Below are 19,343 nucleotides of genomic sequence, written 5' to 3'. Positions count from 1 at the left end.
TTAGGAGAGCAAGATTTTTTAAAACCACCTATCAACACCTCCACACACCAAAAAAAGTAATAAAATCCCAGAGAAGACATTAATATTTTACATTACAGGTAACCTCGCAAGTTCAGCGGGTAGGTTTTCTTCTGTGTGTGGTTCATTTCATGCCATGGACATGGTCTGCATCTTACCTAAGAGTCTTACTGAAGTATTTCTTCTCTCTTCTATCTTTGATCTCAGCAATCCTGACAGGTAGGGATTCTGGGCCTCATTTTACAGATGAAAGCACAAAGGCCCAGAGAGGTTAAGAACTTGCTTAAGGTCACACAGCTCTAACCTCCAGTGTCTGCCCACCATCCAGTACACTGCATGTTCTCCACCTTTTTACTTGAACCTGGATTCCTTCTGTCTCTTAGCCTCTCTCTCTGCCACCAGCCTTTGCATCATGTCCTGCAGTATTCCTGGAGATAGGTAGCAATCAACGGGGAGAATTTACCAGGGGAAAAAAATCAGCAGATACCTGGCATTCCTAAGGCATGGAAGAGACTCAGATTCCAGAGGAGCCAGGGCTCAAAGAGTTCTTAGAGTCACTGCTTAGTGATGTTTAAATATCATTTGTTTATTCATACATGTAACTAACATTTATTGAGCACCTACTATATATCCAGCATGGTACTGGGCTCTGGTGATACAAAGATGAATTGGGCAGCCCTGCTTGAGAGGCATTCTTGAGGGGTTTGCAGTGAAGTGGGTGTAAGAGACATGCACAAGTACCGGAAGCAGAAGCATCGGGCCTGGAGCTGCAGAGTTCCTTAGCCAGCCACCAGGCACTGTCAGTTCCAGTCTCAACCACTGGAGAATCCATGTCCATGACCACCGCTCTGGTGTAGGCCACCGCCATCTCACACCCGTGTCACCGAGACCAGCAAGGTTTCCCGAGTTCTGCCTACACCTCTGACCCCTTCTCTGAGCCACAACTAAAGGGACAATCTGACCCATTTAGTCTTCCAAAGGCTCCTCTCTGTCCTTACAACAAAGTCCAAACTCTTGAGCCAGGGCCCCTCCTCAAAGGCCGATTCTGTGTCATGACCACTCTTGGGCACAGGGCCAGGCCATGGGCGGACATCCAACCAATGTCTGATAAGTGAATATGAGAGGCCAGGGTGGGGGGTCTTTACACTACAGTGCAGCCTTGTGACATCATAATGCAGACCCCTGTCCAGGAGATGATCTTGGTCTATTCAAAGGATAACCTCTTAACTAGATTTAGTATGAAATTTCTAACAGTGTTTATATGCTGATGGGAGCTATGATTTCAATGGAGCTAAGACTTTTAAAAAATGTTATATAAATATGACAATGGGTAGCAATGGCTGATACCAAAATGGCCAGTTATTCTTGTCTATAGCATAAGTCCAGCCATACTGGGGATTGAAGCGGGTGGGCAGTAAGGACTACAGGACAAGGTCTGGTCTGGCCTTACTCTGTGACCTTGGGCAGTTGACTAAGCAGCTTTAAGCCCCATCTAAAAATGATCCCTGCCCAGTTGGCCTAAGGAGGCTGCTGTGAAGACCAGATGAGCACTGGCTGGGAAGGGCTGTGCAAATCCTACAGGGCCTGGCACACAAAGGGGCCACGCAGTGTCCAGAGAGAGGAGCTTCCCACCGTGGGAAGCCCATCACACATCTCCTGGAGGTGGCTGGTACAGTACACTGGGGTCACCCTTGTTCCTATTCTTTTCAGAGGGGGCCTGGGATGTAAAATGCAAACCTTCGGTCCAGTTTCTCCACCTACAGGCCCCACGAGCAGAGGTAGGAAGAAAGTTTTAGAAGTCCATAAATGAGGAGGGATGTTCATTCGATGATCTCTAAGATTCAGACCAGGAATTCTCTGTGATTTTCTTCCTTTCCCTTGGCAGAACTCAGTTTTAAACAAAGACAAGGATTCTAGCGGAATTGGGCAACTTCAAAAGAATCAGCTCTGGAAACTCCCGGAAGCCAAGCCTTCAGACAGAGTACTTTTTCTTCCCCAAAATAAAAGTGCAAAAGAAAAATAGTACTGTCCATTCATGCAAGAGAGCAAATAACCTAACCCCCCCTCGAAGTCACACGCCCCTCTGTCCCAGCTCCTCCGGTCCCAGGAGGCTGTACTCGCCCGAGGAAGAGGCACATCACAGCCTGGTACCTGCCTGTGCCCAGGTAGGTGTGCTTTGCCCAGCACTAATATGCAAACACTTTTTTGATCGCTTCCTCAGAAGGCTAGTTGGGCCCAGGACATGGGGGTCAACTGTTTGTTGTTTGGTCCCTGCTTTCTGAGTTCAGGCCTATAATGAGAGGCATCCATTCATCCATTCCCTCAATATCGAGGCCTCTCTCTATGCCAGGCGCTGTCCTAAGTGCGTGGATAGAGAAATTAATTACACACAGACCTTGTTCTCAAGTGGTTCCCAGTTTATGAGGGGCGAGGGCCATCAAGTAAGTGTGATTACAACGCAATGTAGAAACGGGATAGCAGGGTCCATGGCTATTATGAGATTGTCTGAATATTATGGGAATTGTATAAGATGGGCATCATCACTAGATCAAAAAGTGTAAAACCAGGATGGATGGGCAAGGAGGTGGCACAGAGACCAATCAGGGAGGACCAGAGCTTAGGACCGAAGAGAAGAGGGGTGAAATTGACACGTTACGGCAACGAATATTCAAGTACCTTCTAGAGGCCAGCCTCATGTTCAGCGCTGGCTCAGCTTCCTATTCCATTTTAAAAACCACCTAAAATTCTCTTTGTACTTTGTTGTGTGTGTGTGTGTGTGTGTGTGTGTTTGCTACAGGAATAGGTTTATGCAAAGAAAAGAAGTTCTTTAGGCTGCTGATGTAACATCTGGTACACAGTTGGTGCTCAGTCAGTGGTGATCATGGCTTCTCGCTGCCAGGGAGTTGTTACTGCCTAAGCAATGCTCCCCATAGATGCAGGGATCCATTCACAGGAATGGCCACCTTTGTATTGTGAAAAATGGCCTATCCCTGCAGCCAATAGCCACACTGAACTGTTCAAAGCCTTCTGTTCCCTGGGACCTGCCTCTTGATGGAGGGGAAGCCTGATTCTCTTAGGCTCTTTGCTCTGGGAGGAAAATGATTTTCAGCCCAACTCTACCCCATGGCAATCACGGAAAATAAATTAAAGTGTAAAAACCAGAGATTACTAGCAGATGGGGCAAAACCAGGTGACGCCTAGCTACAAGTACCCTGCTCCTTGGAGTGTGAAATGACCACTCGCTTTCAAATCAAGTTGGGGAGAAGGCAGCCCCCACCTCAAGCCTGGGAGCATGTGCCCTGGCACCCATAAGCCCCATGGGGTCTCCATTGGGCTTCCAGACCGGCAGATGAGGACAGCTGGGGCAGGCAGGCAACTCCTGGAAAGGGCCTCGAGAGGTTAAACAAGAACTTATTGGTTTCTGTCTGATTGTAAAAAGATGTGCTCATGGCGGGTAATGTGGCAAATGGAGAACAAAGAGAAAGAAAAAGCAATTGAGACAGAGCTCTGCATCCTGACCTTATATTCCTGTCCGTCCTGCGGACAAACCTCCCACCAGAGGGTCAGCTCCCACGGCAGTGCCGGCCTGTCCCTGGCTGTGGCCCTGGTACCTACGAGAGGGTAGTGCACAGGGAGCCACCCAGGTCCTGTTTCCACTGACCCTTGCCCAGATGGCGGTCTCAGTGGTGGCTCCCTTCATCCCTCCTCTCAGCTCCAAGCCCAGCTGCTCACCCCAAGTTCATTTTCTCCTTTCTGGAACTTACTTGCCACTAATTACCTTGTTTCCTTGTTTGCGGGCTGTCCATTCTCTCTCCCCAGTAATCTACCTGAGGGTAGGCCCCGCTCACCTTCCAGTCCTGCCTCAAGGGCCCAGGTCCCCGCACCAGGGCGGGCTCTCTACAGCTGTTAGTGAGGGAGGGGGCCACCCATCCGGGTAGCCAGTCTGTCAGTAAAATAGCCCATGTTTAAATGCTCGGTGAAGCCTGGCCATTCTTCCGCCCCTGGAATATCCCGGTCTACAAGCCATTGTGTGCGTGTGTATGTGCGTGCCTGCGCTCGGGGAGATGTCACAGTGCTGAGCTGGAGGCTGGAGCCTCAGGTCCCCAGCTCACTCCTCACCCTGGACAAATTCCACGACTCCAGACAGTCACTTTTCCGGTCTGTACAGCCAGTCAAGGACTCCCCCTGAGGCATGCTGTGAGCCCCAAACAAGATAAGATCCTGGAACTCTCAAGAGTTAAAAGAAACACGTACACACTAGGGGAAAGGCCCGCACTCGTTTTCTGTAGTGCCCAAGACGGTTGCTTGGAGACTCAGCGCCCCGGTCTGCAGGGGGTGCCCTAGCTCCCGAGGAGTCCACTGTTTCTCCCTCCTCTCTAGAACCCAAGGCCACGTCCAGGCCGGATCCCCGCAGAAATGTCCCCAATATCCAAACCCAGGGAAGAGGTCCTTTTGCCATGCTCCTCCGCGCCCCCGCCTCTATTTGGAGATAGATGAGAGCCTCCCCCTAACTCCATTTCCACAGGCATTGGCCCCCTACCCAGGCCCTGGCCTCTCCCCTGGTGCCCTCAGCGCCGGTGGGCACGGCTCAGCCCTCACCTCCACAGGGGCTGCCTCTCCTAACTGCGCGGGGGGCAGGGGACCTGCCTTGAAGGGGGGGGTGGAGGGGGGGGTCGTCCCTGGGGGTCATCCCCGGGACAGGGCTGGAGGGGCCGCGCTGGAGATGGGGTGGGAGGGGGCGGCCCTTCTGAACCAGGCCCCGGGACCCTCGGGCTCACCCCGCGGTTGCGTCACCCAGCCCACCGCCCCCTGAGACATCACAATCTAGGGGCCGGGACCCCCACGCCTCATCAGCGCCTGTCTGCAACCAAATAATCCACCCAACAAACACCCGGGGAAGAAGGACACCGGCCTGAGCGCAGCCTCCATCTCCGCTCCTCCTAGCGCCCCCCGGGGCCCCCGCCCCCAGATGGGGGAGTGAGCGCGAGCCAGGGCGCCCCGCACCCGCCGCCCCGCGCCCGCCAGCTGCCCGCCCGCGGCGGGGGCGGCCCGAACGCGCCCGCCCCGCCCGAGCCCCGCCCGCGCCGCCGCTCCTCCCGCTCCGCGGCGCCCTCGCCGGGTGCGTGCCGCTCGCGCGCCCGCCCGCCAGGCTCCCCGCGCCCGCCGCCCGCGCCCGGCCCGGCGCCCCGGCCCTCCCGCCCGCGCTTCATGGCTGCTCAGGAATGGGACTGGTTCCAACGCGAGGAGCTCATCGGGCAGATCAGCGACATCCGAGTCCAGAACCTGCAAGGTAACGCGCCCCAGCCTCCCCGACAGGGACGCCGGGCCGGGGTCGCCCCGGGAGCCGCTCCCGCGCTGGGCAACGGCGGCCCGCCGCCCCCCGCCGGTCCTGACCCCGTCTCTGTCACTGACTGGGAGCAGGGCTTGGGCCACCCGCCCCCGAACCCCAGCGTCGCCCGCCCCGGGGGTGGGGCGGCACACGTGTGTGTGTGTTTCGGGGGGGGGGTCCTCTTTTTTTCCTGCGGGACGTCACGAGTCTCCTGCAGCCACAGCGGAGTTTGGAGAAGTTCGCAGTGCGCTCCGGGGGCGGCCGGGTCGGGGAGGGGGGAGCGCGCGGTTACGCTGCGGGTGGGGGTCGCGCACTTCTGGGCGCCGCGGAGCCGCGGGGAGCTGAGTGGGGGCGGCGCCTCGGGGGGCTGGGGAGCAGGGGCCGGGGGCTAGGTCTGCGGTTCAGAAGGGCACCCAGCCCAGGCCGGCCGCGCTCCTCCAGGAGCGGCCCCTCCCCTGGCCCCGGGCTCACCTTGGCGGGCGGGAGAGGCCCCGCCCACTGGGGCGCGGGGCGCGGGGCGCGGGGCCCGGACCTGCGTCCACCTGGAGACGCGGCGAAAGCGAAACTAGGTGGCCCGCGCCTCCGACCCGGGCGAGGAGTGGCTCCGCCACAGGTGGAGTGTCTTTATCTTTCACAGGAGTTTATTCATCGTGGAAACTTAGCACAAAAATCTATCAAGGGGAAAAGTCACCCACACTCACCTCCTGCCCCACCCCCCCAAACATTTTGATTTTCCTGGAGGCGTATTTGCAACCTCTCACTTTTTAATTGTGAACTTCGCAGAACTGGACAGAGTTCCACTGCCGCCCCTTGTCGTGCACATGGACCCGGGCAGGGGAAGTTTCTTTAGCAGTTTCTTTTGCAGTCGTGGGTTTCTAGAGATTCCAAGGTAGGGGTTGGCTCAGAGGGAGTTGGGAGAGGGCGACAGAGAGGCCACGGGGCTGTTGTTGCCCCAGCCCCAGCCCCAGCAGTTGACGTGACTTCACTGCTGGGGGGCGGGACAGGGAGCCCCAGCCGGCAGAGTGCCGTCCAGGGGGTGGCTGAGCAGTCAGGTTTAAACATTACACCCGATGGAATGTCCTGGGAGCCCACGTGGACCTGCTCCACCCCCAGGTTGGGCAAGGACAGTGCGGGCAGAGGTGACCTCAAGTGGAGAGGGAGCCTACTGCAGGGGCCAGTGGAAACAGTTTTCTCTGGGCTCCCCTGACCTCTTCTGGCTGTGATTTTGTGTAAGAGGAGGACCCCGCTGGAGATGTGGGAAATGATTTCTTTTGATAATAAGTCTCATGTTTGGATCCTGTTTCCTGAGAACTGACATCTTATTTGGGGGTTGGCGTTAGTATCTTTTGCTGAGATGGCATCTGGTTTGGGCTGTTGGGGTGTGTGTGTGTGTGTGTGTGTGTGTTAGGCAATTAATTAGTGGGTGTTTAATAAACACATTCTAACCAATTCTTGGTGCCTCTTCTTGCATTCCTCAAGGATCAGCTCCCCCGTGTAAGGGAGATCAACTTTTGTGAAGGGATGTTCAACAATGTGAGCAGTTAGCCACACCTAAAACTTGTGAGCAAATGGAGATAATTTGATATGGGTTCTGAAGGCTGGGTAGGAGTTCACTGAGTTGGGTTCCTGTCTCTCAGCTCCCAGTGAACTTCCTTGCTCTTAGGCAGTACCAGTTACAATTTGAGCCATCAAAAGCTCTGCCATTAAAAAAAAAATAAACTTTTTAATGGATATATGTCATATATATATCTTATATGATTACATATATTTATGTAAAATGCATTAATCTTAAGGACAAGCCCAACAAATTTTTACCTATGGATACACCATCACCCAGATCAAGATGCAGAAGATTTCCAGCGACCTGGATGGATGCCTCATCTCCCTCCCCAGTCAGTAGCAACCCCAACACACACCTAAGGCAACCACTATTCTGATCTTTATTACTATTATTTTGCCTCTAGAACTTCATATTACATTGAATTGACTAGCACGTACTCTTTTAAACTGACCTTTTAAATTCCACATTATGTTGGAGCAATTGTCCTTGCTTGTTTCAGTACTTTTTTGGCGGGGGCGGGGGGGGGGGTATAAAACCACTTGAGGTATAATTTACATATCATAAGATTCACCTGTTTTAAGTTTACAATTCAATAATTTTTAGTAAATCTACAGAGTTGTGCAAACATCACAACAACTCAGTTTGGCAACATTTTCATTACCTGCAAAAGAACCCTAGTGCCCAGCATATGCATTGGTCTCAGCTCCCAGCCCTGGACCAGGCAGTGGGTAGTTCCTTATTTTTGCTGAAGACCCGTCTGTTGTATACACAGTTCATCAGTGAGGGACATTTGGGTTGTTTGCAGTTCAGGCTATTGTGCGTGAAAGAAGCTGTTAGTCCGGGGGGGGGGGGGGTGCTGCAGGGTTGCTGGCTCTGGCTCTGCTGCTCTGCCCAGCATCACTGAGAAGAGGCTGGGAGAGGAGAAGGGGGCAGGAATCTTCTCTCTATCTCCATTTTCCCCTTGGCTTTCCTGTTTCTTGAGTGGATATTTAACAGATACTTTCTCTCCTTGTCTCTGTGGTACTCAGGAAGTCCCAACCAAAGGGCCAAGTCCCGAAGGCACCCCACCACATGCTTAGAGCATCTGCCCAAACCAGCTGCTGGGTGTCAGCAGGCCCTGGATGGTCTGGATGATCAGCTCTGCAGGCCACGGGCAGAGGCCCTGTGCATCTGAACTCCGCGTGGGTGGTAGTCAAGACGCAGGAGGAGTCCAGGCAGAAGGGTTGTTTTTAAAGCTATGTGCTTACTTGGGGCACAGGTAGTCGCAGTGGTCGACACTGAGGGATGTCACGAACCTGTAATCAAAGGGACTGAGGAGGACGCCCAGCCTCCATGTGCTGCCATGGTCATATGGTCCTGATTCTTTTCAGAAAGCTTGACCCACGGTCCTGGGGTCAGATGCTCCTAGGGGCAGCCTCAAGAACACTGCATTTCAGGTGAAAGTGGTTCAGTAATGTACCTATATCTTATATCTTTCTCTATATCTATATTTTACATTAATTAGGAGGCATGTTGCCCTCTGCTCAGTTGATCATCTGAAGCTTTTTCTATGGCCCTGAACTGTGGAATTCTGGGATGCAGGAGGATACAATTGTGACACCGCCAGATTGCCCCCAGGGAATGTTAGAATGAAAACCTTCGGGCCTGAGGTTGGGTGAGCCGGACAGAAAACACGGCCTCTCCCAGGAGGCATGTGGCACCACTTACTGACACATGGGCAGATGCAGTCCCTGTTGACATGTTCACTTCAGTGCCTCATAAAAATGATTGTGAACGAGTGACTCTCTGGCAGAGAGCATTGGATGTCCCTCTGGGAAAAGGCTGCTATGCCACCCTCACACTGTCCCTTGCAAGGAAACGGGGGTGGCCCAAGCTGTTGACCTTTGCAGAGAGGAGAAAATGGAATTGCAGGATGTGGGCAGCCTCCACCTGGTGGCCCCCGCTTCCCTGGAGCCATGTGGAGCTGAATTGAGGACAGAGGCAGTTGGTTAATGGGTCTGTGCTGTGGGCGGCACGGCATTACCTTTCTGATGACAAGGCACTTTGGCCGTCTCCTCTCCGTTTCGACCTCGCTTTAGGGTTCATCTGAATGTTCCACTCCTTCTGGGGTCACTTGACTGTTGGTCAAAGGGTGATGTCAGGCCAGGACTTGGAAGATGCTCCTGTTCCCTTAAAAAGCCTCTGCCACCCCAGAAATCCACAGTCCTTCTCTGTGGACTTGAGCAAACGTGTGCTGAGCATATAGCATCCTGCAGACACTGGAGAACCCAAAGTGGTGCTTTTCCCTGCCTTTAGGGAGCAAAGCCATCGTGGGCACCCAGCCAGACTGGGGCTGACTTTTCTGCCTCTGGCAGCACAAATGGCAGTTCAGTTTGGGGCTGTCTCCTGTTGCCCTGGGCCTGTGGTCTGATGCTGTGAACCTCGACCTCGTTGTTCGGTAGGTGGATGGAGTTAGGTGGGTGGGGCTAGGCAGGCAAGGCTGTTCCCACCACTGCTCCCAGGAGCCAGGAGGGGGTATCACTACTGCCCCCTGAGCCCTGCGGGCTGGCACTCCAGGAGCAGCCTCCCCACCCCTGCCTCAGTGTCTCCTTCAGAGTTTGCTAGGAAGCCCTACTGCCCAGGGTTAGTGAGCAGGAAGGGTGTTTTGGGGCACCTGGAATTGACTGTCACAGAGAGGTGGTAACAGTTACCCTGTCTAATTGCAGCCTGGGTGCCCCGTGCTAACTGCTTTTAACGTTGTCCACTGGCCTTTGAGGCTGGTGCTTGTTGCAGAAGTGGAGAGTTGAAGGACTTGCCCAAGGTCAGGGACTTGTGAGTGGAGCTGGGATTGAAACCAGGTCAGACTGAGCCCATGCATCCCTCGCTCTATGAATCACGTTGAGGAGCTGGTGGCCTCAGGGCTGGGAGCAGGGAAGGCCTCTCAGAGGAGGGGCTGTTAGAAGTAGACCTTGAGGCTGAGCAGAAACTTGACTGCAGGAATTCGACATTGCCCGTAGGAGGAAGGTGGTTGGGAAAGCCCAAAGGCACACTCGGGGCAGAGCAGGGCCTGTGTGGTTGAAAGATCAGCCCTGGCTATATACACTTCTTCCTTGCATTCCTCTGGCTCAGAGCCAGGCGCAGGCTCTCTTCATGCTTGCCTCAACTCCCTAGTGACCTCTTTATGGCTCTGGCCCTTGAGTCACCTCCTCCAGTCTACCCGCCACCCAGACACCCAACACACATCCCTGCTAATCCCTTCACTGGATGTCCGTGGCCAACCCCGGGCAGCCCCTTGGTCCATCCCAGGACTAATAGCATCATTGTCCTGTGATGGGAGAAAGGTTGGGCTGCACTGACTTACAGGATCAAGTCCAAGCCCCTCAGCCTGGCATGCCGGATCCTCTGTGGTCTGGTTGGGGATGCCACACCAGCCTCCTCTCACACAGCTACGTACCCCCTCCCGGCACCCAACCCCCCCCCCCCCATTCAGTCTTCATCCCTCCTGACATCCTGTGCATGCAGCGGGTGGCATCAGTATCGTTGCTGTGGTCAAAGGTATCCAGCACCCAGAGTGAGAAGGAGCCCAAGAGGGCTGGTTCCTGCCCTCTCCTCCCCTGGTTCCTGGAGGGCACAGAAGCACACTGGAGGTTTTTGGATAAAAACCAAAGAAAATCAAATGCAGAGGTTTCATGTCCTCCAGGAACTTGCTGCCTGTTAGGGCCCTGCCCCGGGCTGTGTGCTGGGCTCCAAAGGATGAGTCACCACGTAGAGCATTTCTTTCAGGCCCCAGCTGGAAGCAGGTCATAGCTTTGAGCTAACTCTGGATTTTGCCCACAAAAGCCCTGTTCCAGGCCTGCTCCATCCGTAACCCAGGCTGTGGATTCCTCTCGAGGGGACTCGCCAGGTGGAGTGCGTCGTGCAGGTGGGGAAGCCACAGCCAAGACACAGCTTAAGTCCTGGGTCTGGGTCCTGGCTTCGTTGCTCACTTGCTGTGGGACCCTGGGAAGTCTTTTCCCTGAGCTGTGCCTCAGTTTCCTCATCTACAAAATGAGACAGTTGGACTGTTGGGCTCCAACAGGCCCCGGGAAGGTGGTGTAAGGACAGAACCTGCCCACGGAAGCCATCGCGTTCCAGTCCTGACACACGGTGGGCGGCCGGTGTGGGACGCTGGGCACCGCTGAGCTCAGCTGGCTGTATTCCTGGATTCTTTTCACCACTAATGCAGGAGACTCGCTCCTACCAGGGTCCTGTGCAGAAAAGGTTGCAGTTCATAAGCTTTGCTGTAAACCTACACGTCGGTAAATAATGTGGGTTCATGGTTTATTCTGGATCAATGAAGGCTCCTATGAAAAGCCCAGGGAAGGTGTGGGACCCCTGCTCTGAACTAGCTGGGTGCAGTCGACGGTGCCCAGGGAGGCGGGGTTCCTGCCTTCACCTGTGCACATGCGTTTGGGGCCAGTTGAAACAGAAGCCCAGCGCCTACACGGTCTGTAGCTGTAGAGAGGGAGGCCCTCGGGCCAGTGGCAGCAGCCCCGGGAAGAGGTTTCGCCCCGGAATCATTTGTTAGTGGCCGGGCTCCTGCTGGCCTTGACTCCAGCCAGCAGCACTGGGCGACCTCATGGGGGAGGCTGGACCTCTGACCAGATCCAGTGCCCTGGGGCAGCAGCCCTTTGCTGAGAGGCCCAGACTGTGCTCACTGCCCTCCCTGACCCCTGGAACGCTCTGGCATTTAAATTTGACTGAACAGCTGAGGCCCTGGGCAGAGTCCTCCTGCCGGACCATAGGTCACGCCTGCGCTGCCTCCGAGGGAAAGAGAGAAAAATAAAGTAATTGTCTTTTTAGTGGTTGACCATTAAAAGTAAACTCCCCGTTCCCATAGAAACCTTTTCTGATTGCCCCTACCCCTCCCTGTACCTCTTTTTTAAAATTGTGTCCGCCACAGAAGGAATTAGAGGCAGTGTCCAAAATCACACGTCTGGCTTTAAAGAACATTTACCATTTCCCCCTCACTTTGTCTTGTTTTTTGTGTTGTTTTTTTTTTAATATATATATATATATATTTTATTGATTTCAGAGAGAGGAAGGGAGAGGGAGAGAGAGAGAGAAACATCAATGACGAGAGAGTCATTAATCAGCCGCCTCCTGCACGCCCCTGACTGGGGATCGAGCCCGCGACCCAGGCATGTGCCCTGACTGGGAATCGAACCGCGACCTCCTGGATCAAAGGTCAACGCTCAACTGCTGAGCCACGCCCGGCTGGGCTGTCTTGTTTTCTTAATTTTTAAAAAAATCAGAGCTGGGATTGTCAAACTATAGTTTTTGTGCCAAATCCGGCCTGCTGCCTGTTTTTGTGAATAAAGTTTTATTGAGACACAGATGTGTCCATTCGTTTTCGCGTTGTCTACGGCAACCTGTGATAAGGGTGTTAGGACTGAGGGTGCACAGGGTGGGTGCTGCAGGGGGAGCGGGAGGGGAGGCCCAATTCAGCCTTAAGAGTTGGGGAAACCGGACAGGGAAAAATCTGTAATCACAAAGGCAGACGGTGTGAAACCAGGGAGTAGGTGTGCGGTGGCCAGTGTGTGTGCGGGGGTTCTTCAGTAGGATTGTGACCAGGATTGGGGAGCAGGCCTGGAGGCAGAGGAGGGTAACCTGTGCAGTTGACATTCCCCTTTCCTTCTTGGCCTTCTTGGGCCCTGTGATCGTCTGCTTCTTAGAGATTATAGCTCAAAGCCCTTGAAGACAAGGAAAAGCCAGGCAGGATTTGGGGCATTTGCAGAAGCCCTGGGATCATTTTGGTGTCAACCAGCAGGCCCTTCAGCTCCTGTAGAACTGGGGGTCTAATCAGAAGGTCCTTTAGGGCTCTGATGACATCACGCCCCACTCCTGCTTCCTTCTCCTGGGGGGCTCTCCATGCTGGCAGGATCTTTTGCGATATTTATATCCCTCTTCTCTTTTAAACTATTTTCAATCCTCTATGGTATGACATACTTAAAAAGCAGCATTCTGGGGCCTTCTAGCTGAGAACTGGGGCGGGGGGTGGGGAGGTGGCACAGAGATGACCTGCCAATTTGGTGGTGAAATGACTTAACCCTCAGATGGCATCCTCCACTTGTGCCTCCCTCACCTTCCGTTTCCCATCAGTCCTGGCCCTGAGTGTGTCTCTCCTGTGGGCCTTTCCATTCCTGCTCGCTTTGTGAACATCCTTGCCATCAGTAGCTGGGACCTCTGTTTTCCTGCCTCAGTGCCTCCACCCCTGCTTCAGCCCTGCAACCCAGAGATCTTTCTCTCTCCCTATCCGTCTTCCACCAAGAAGCCTCTGCCCTCAGGAAGAAGCCCTACTGTTTGCTCTGGCCCCTCACTTCTCCTGGCTTCCAGGAATGAGTGAGACCCAGCTGCACCCAGAAGGCTTCCTGTTTCCCCCACAGGCCATGCCCTTTCTCATCCCTGCACCTTTTTCTGCAGTGCTCCTCCTGCAGAGAATGACCATGACCGCACCTAGGGCGGCCTCCCGGAACCCAGCCTGTGCCTGCCTGGGTGGATTTCACAGCTGCCTCCTATGGATTCTGTGGGGCCCCATCCCTGAGTAGGTCCCTGAGAGAAGTAGGTCTTCTCAACTGTTGGCCAAATTGTTGTAGCTGAACAGTGGCCCCCCAGCAATGTCCACATCCTAATCCCCAGGGATGTGGTAGCTTACTTGGTGGAAGGGACTTGCAGGTGCAGTTAAGTGAGCGGTCTTGACATGGGGGATGATCCTAGATTGCCCAGGTGTCCCGTTTATCACAAGCATCCTTATAAGAAGGAGGCAGGAGGGGTGGGGTGGGAGGGGTGGTGTGACAAGGGAGACAGAGGTCGGAGTGATGCCACATGGGAAGGGCCCACAAGCCGAGGAATGTGGGCCGCTTCTAGAAGCTGGAAGAGAGAAGGAAACCGGTGCTCCTCTAGAGTCTCCAGAAGCAATGCAGTTCTGCCAGTAACTTTGATTTTAGCCTGTCAGACCCATTTTGGACTTCTGAACTGTAAGATAATCAATTTTTGTTGTTTTAAACCACTGAGTTTGTGGTCTTGGCACAAAGATGGTGACATCACACCAGCCTCTAGGTATATATCCTGTGGTGTGGACCCTGGGGCTCAAGATGCTCTGGCAGCTTTAACATCTCCATTCTAACCCTTGTGTTCTTTTGGCATTGACGTCTGTGAGCTCTGGAAATGCTCTTAACCTGGAGCAGTCGAGTCCTGGATGTTTTGGACAAATAGTCTTCTTCTTGCCTAGAAATGTGAAAGTCTGTTTAGAATGCAGGAGAACATCATTAGAGTACTGGCTTACAGGCAGTTCCAGCGTTTGGTTACATGACATCAAGAGTTAAACGGCTCGGCATACATGTTGTGAGAATCTTAAATTCCCAGAGAATAGAGGAAAAACCCTCATGGTGCCTCACTGTTTAAGTGAGGTTGAATGGCACCATACTATACTTCTCTCATATAATTTTACGAGGTTCCCCTCCCTCCCTTCTTAGCTGAAGGTCAACCCATAACCTTCCTTGCTCTGGTTCCAGGGCTGTCTCCATGGTATTAAGTTTATGAAAACAACAGTGATCACTGATAATGATACTTTCATTTTTTTTCTGTTTCTACTTATTTTTATAAGACAAGGGTGAAATGCAACCACATGTTCCAGTAATTTCCCAAACGTGCAGTATAGTGAAGATGGCAATGGGGTGAAAAGGCTCCCCGATGCTTAGCAGGGCCCCTTCATTGTCAGGCTGACTTAGCAAAGTCTCGACTTGAGTGACAGTAGATAATTTGGGATGCTATTGTTGGAAAATGAATAATACAGAGTACAGGCTGTGTAAAAATCAATTAAGTCAGAGAGCATCTTAACTGGTTATAGGCGTTGATGTCCGGATTGTGGGGAACGTGGGGGATGGGGCGGTGACCACTTACTGGACATTGTACCACATCTTCCAAATAACCCCGTGTTGGGTATTACCTGTCTCCGCAAAATTAAGGCTGAGCTAGAGCATCACAAATGCCAAGCTACTGAGCTAATAAGTGGTAGGACCAGGAATCAGAATGCAGTCTGGGAAGATGGATTAAGTTGGGGGGAGGGGGTGTGAAGAGGGGGCTGATGGGACTTAGATTTGGGGGAGAGGAGAGACTTGGTGAGCACTATCAATGCCTGTCTGGCTGTGGAGAGGGCAATTGACTTGGAAACCACGAAGACAGCTGCGCCAGGCTAAAGGGGTGTTGGGCAAGAAGTCAGGTGGCCTTGGGTATTGAGCCTTATCAGAGCAGACTCAGTGACTCAGTTGTCCATAGTCACTTATGTACCAGGTTCTTCACCCCGTGACAAAATAAAGTGAATTCCTAACTGATGACTCCTGACTAGCGATTCCCGGGGCAGATCTGAGAAGAGTGGGGACAAAGACCCCATTTTAAGAGGCTGACAAGATGAACTCCTCATAAACTTGAATTATGACAGAGGTGGCTGGAGGCAGCCATGGGAAACCATCCTGTCATTCTCATCCTCGGTCATATGGTGACAATGGCACATTAAAAAGCACGGTCATCTCCATTACCTCATCTGAGTCTACCGTGACCCTCTACGGTTGGTGTCATGTCCCCACTTTGCGGATAGACACAGAGGCCCAGAAGAGCTCAGCCACGTTGCCCTGTCCCACAGCTACTGAGTGGACAGCTGAGGTTCCATTCCGCACTCTGGCGTCTGGGACCCCCTGCCCCTCCACACCCACCAGCACTTGCTGGGGGCCGGCCGGTACAGGTATGCCCTTGCCTTTCATGTGCACAGGGACAGTGTGGAGTTCTTTGGAAAGCCGGCCTGGCCTTTGAGCTTGACTCTGATCTGAAACAAAACAAAACGTGATACCTTCCAAAGCAAAGCTGAGGGCCCTGGGCCTTGGAAGTGGGGTACTGGCAGGCCTGGGGTGATAACCTGTTGAGCTCCCAGAAGTGCTGTGGGCAAGTGCCATGAAGTGGCATGTGATGGCTCACCTGGGAGGGGATGAAGGGGACAAGGCTCCATGAAGCCACAGGACCAGTGATGGGCTTGCAGAGGAGGACAGGAATCAGACAAGTGTTTCCCCTGATGGACTGTGACTGACCAAGATGGGCACTGCTGTACTGGGACTGGTTATTAGCGATGGTTTGCTGTTTACTGTTGGTTTGCCCTGGTAGACCAGAAGCCTCCTTGGGTTGGGTCCTGGGTTTGTCCTGTCCACCACTGTCTTCCAGGCTACCCTCCTGCCTCAGGCTCAGTGTGTGCTTAGTTTATCTATTGAATATACAAATATATACTCAAAGGGAAAGGGTAGATTCTGAGGTCTGGCAGAACTGGGTGTTTAGTTTTAGCCTTTTTTGAAGTATTGACTAGCTGTAGATGTCTGAGCCTAACGACATCTTTTTAGTGAAAAGGGATAATTCCAACTTCTCTTGGTTGTTAGAACATTCAGTGATGTCACACATCTTCATTAGAGCCTGTTTCCCCTTCCCTTGCCTTTTCCAAGTCGTACATAACTGGTCCCCGCACTAAGCATCATCGTTCACCTGTTGCCCAGGTCTTTGTTTTAAAGCCTCAGCTCTGCCGCCCACAGGGTGCCCTGGCTCCTTGGGAAAGAAAAACCAAATCGCTGAAGGAACAGGGTCATTTGGTGTCTACACTGTTTGATGTTGGGCCCCTGCCCCAGCCCCAAACCACAGGCTACCTGGGGCAGAATTGGCTGGCGCCGAGCTTTTAAAGTTAAGCTGTGCTTCGGGGCCAGATTCAAGATTATCCTGCCTGAGCCGCCATCAGACCAGCCAGGCTGACTTTTCTCGATCTTCTAGATTTTTGAGTGGGTTGGATCCCCCGGAGGGGAGGAGCACCATAGACACACCCTTCCTATATTCTGGTTGAGACGGAATCAATCCATGACCCTCCAGGTTCCCTGAAATGATGCCTTTTTATCCTGAAGCCTTTAGCAAGTAAACAGTGGATCAATAAGAACAGAACCAGACACAGGAGAGCCTGCCTGGCTGCGGAGGAGAGAAAAGATGTTTGAAGCCAGGGGGAGACTGAAGTTTAGCGCCTTCACTTTGTAGTTGTGGAACTTTAGCTGAATGACAGGGCCCTGTGTAGTTTGGATCTTGTCTGTGTGTAATGGGACTTTTAATAATAGCAGCACCCTCCCAGGGTTGTTTGGAGATTAAATGAAGCTGTGACTGCTGAGTGTCCAATACTAGTCAGGACCTTCGGAACAGATGTTTCTTTATTTAAAGTAGAAGGCGGATTTTTTTGGTATGGTGATCATCATTTGGTAGAGGTTCAGCTGAATGATGTGAATGAATCGATCACTTAGCCACTATGTTTTTTTCCTTTCAATCCTCACCAGAGGATATTTTTTTCCATTGCTTTTTCAGAGAGAGTGAAGGCCGGGGGGGGGAGGGGAGAGAAACATCGATGTGAGAGAGACACATCAATTGGTTGCCTCCCACTCGCGGACCGACTGGGGCCCAGGATCAAGCCTGCAACCGAGGTACGTGCCCTTGGTCGGAATTGAACCCGGGACCCTTTAGTCCACAGGCCAATGCTTTAATCACTGAGATAAACTGGTTAGGGCTGACTTAGCCAACATTTTGAGTTCAGGTTTGGTGTCTACACTCGGGATCACACTGTGGAGGCCACAGGGCAGTGGTCGAAGAGCCTTCAGTGGGTTGTCTAGTTGGGAGGCTTGGAATCCATTGGAGGTAGGAGAGGTGACTGGGGCTGAGCCACCCAGCAGTTTGTCATACAGCAGGGCCTGGTGCTGGGTGGGGATGGGGGTAGGTGGACATTGGCAGGGGTGGATTGGCCGGTGAGTGAGCAAGTTTCTGTGAGCCAAGGTACAGAGACAGGAATGTGCTGGAGTGTTCAGAAGGTGGGGAAAGGGCCAAGAGGGGGCGGCGTTAGTGGGTCCTTATTAGTAATGACGTGACCTTTTTGACTCGTTTGCCCCCTGCTGCCACTTTACCCTGGGGATGTGGCCTAGGCTGGCTTGCGGGCAGGATTCCTCAGTGAGTACTGAGGGGACACGCTTGGTTTTGGGAGCAGGATGGGCTTCCTTGAGTGGGATGTTCCCCGTGCCACAGGAGGTGCGGCATCCTGGGTTGAGCCCACAAAACACTAATTGTGTGACAATCTCAGTCTCCCCACCGTTTCTACCTGGGAGTGGTACCACCCCTTTGAGGATCAGTAGGGTACCATGCATGCAAATGAAAGGGGGAGACGGCTCCCCCAAAGAGCATCTCCGCTCTCCGACACAGAAGAGTTGCGATGACGACGTGCGCCCCCTCTCAAAAGGCTCTTTGATGTGAAGCCCCAGCTTTGCGGCTCCAGGAAATCAATAGTTGATGTAATAGTTGTTCTGTGAATTGTGTCCATTGTAACCAAATTCTCTCTGGTTGTTAGAAGAATCTGGCAAAGTGACACGACAGTGTGTGACCCCTCTGTGTTATTCCACAGAAAATTACTTCATGTAGCAGGTGCAGATGCGGCGGCCTTTATTTCTGTTCCAGAATATTCCCTCTTTGCTCTGTGAGTCAAACCCACCAGAGCCCGCCTGGTTCTTGAGTTTCCTTCGTGCAGCAGCCACTTCCAACAGCTGTTTACCGAGCGTGTGCTCGGTGTCGCCCCCCCCCGGGCACCGGTGAGATGCAGACCTGGTCCCTGCGCCACAGCAGGGAGTCAGTGCCCATGGGCCCACTGAGATATAGTGACAGGCGGGGTGGCCGGCTCCTGTGTCTAATAAGGGAACCCTGCATCAGGTGCCATGGAGGACGTTCAGACAAGGTGACATTTTCGGTTGAAATGAGAAGGATAAATGGAAGGGGGAAGGGCACATGCCATGCAGAGGGAACTGCTCGCCCAGATGCTGAGGGGGGCAGAGCATGGCTCATGGACACGGCTTCATGGACTCAAGCTGACAAAGGCTTGGAGTTGGAGGTAGAGCTTCTGGATTTTTCCCCACTCAGCCAAACCATAGACTGGGATTCTGGGCCGTTATCAGAGGGACCAAAATGTCTATGACTCGCATCCTTTGAAATAGGCCGAACTCTGAAGAAGCGCTCCTGCTCCCCCGCCACTGATGGCATGTGGGTTGGCTCTGGCGCTGGCCCATGCAGTTGGGGGGCTCCTGTTTCATCTTCTGCGTGCTGTAGGGTGCAGCAGGCACTGTGGCTCTAGTTCTAGTGCCCTGTGGGTGTGCCCTCTCCTCCCCGCATGCCCACCTCTCTCGTTTCCTTTTCCTGCCCCCTCCTCCCAGTCCAGGCAGCTCTGCCCCCCGAGAGGAGGGACCACCTCCTTCTAGCATGATTTTTGTGGGTGGGGGATGATTACAATGTGGGTGATGGAGCAGATGATGATGGCAGTATGTCCCCACTTGTATCACCAGCATGTCCCCATATTGAAGACCTACTATGTGCCAA

General features: G+C 53.2%; 1 protein-coding gene across 2 annotated transcripts in view; it reads left to right on the top strand.

Moving 5' to 3' along the window:
• The first annotated feature begins 5,203 nt into the window (after positions 1-5,203).
• CLMN (calmin) overlaps positions 5,204-19,343 on the top strand; it is an 83,490-nt gene continuing 69,350 nt past the window's right edge. For both annotated transcript variants that reach the window (XM_081138684.1, XM_081138685.1), the window contains exon 1: positions 5,204-5,308. In XM_081138684.1, coding sequence (XP_080994810.1) covers positions 5,227-5,308 — 82 coding nt within the window. In that variant the 5' untranslated portion in view covers positions 5,204-5,226. The remainder of the gene's footprint in view (positions 5,309-19,343) is intronic.

The sequence above is a fragment of the Miniopterus schreibersii genome (assembly GCF_964146895.1).
Source record: "Miniopterus schreibersii genome assembly, chromosome: 1".
NCBI lineage: Eukaryota > Metazoa > Chordata > Mammalia > Chiroptera > Miniopteridae > Miniopterus > Miniopterus schreibersii.
This window is presented reverse-complemented; position numbering and strand designations above follow the sequence as displayed.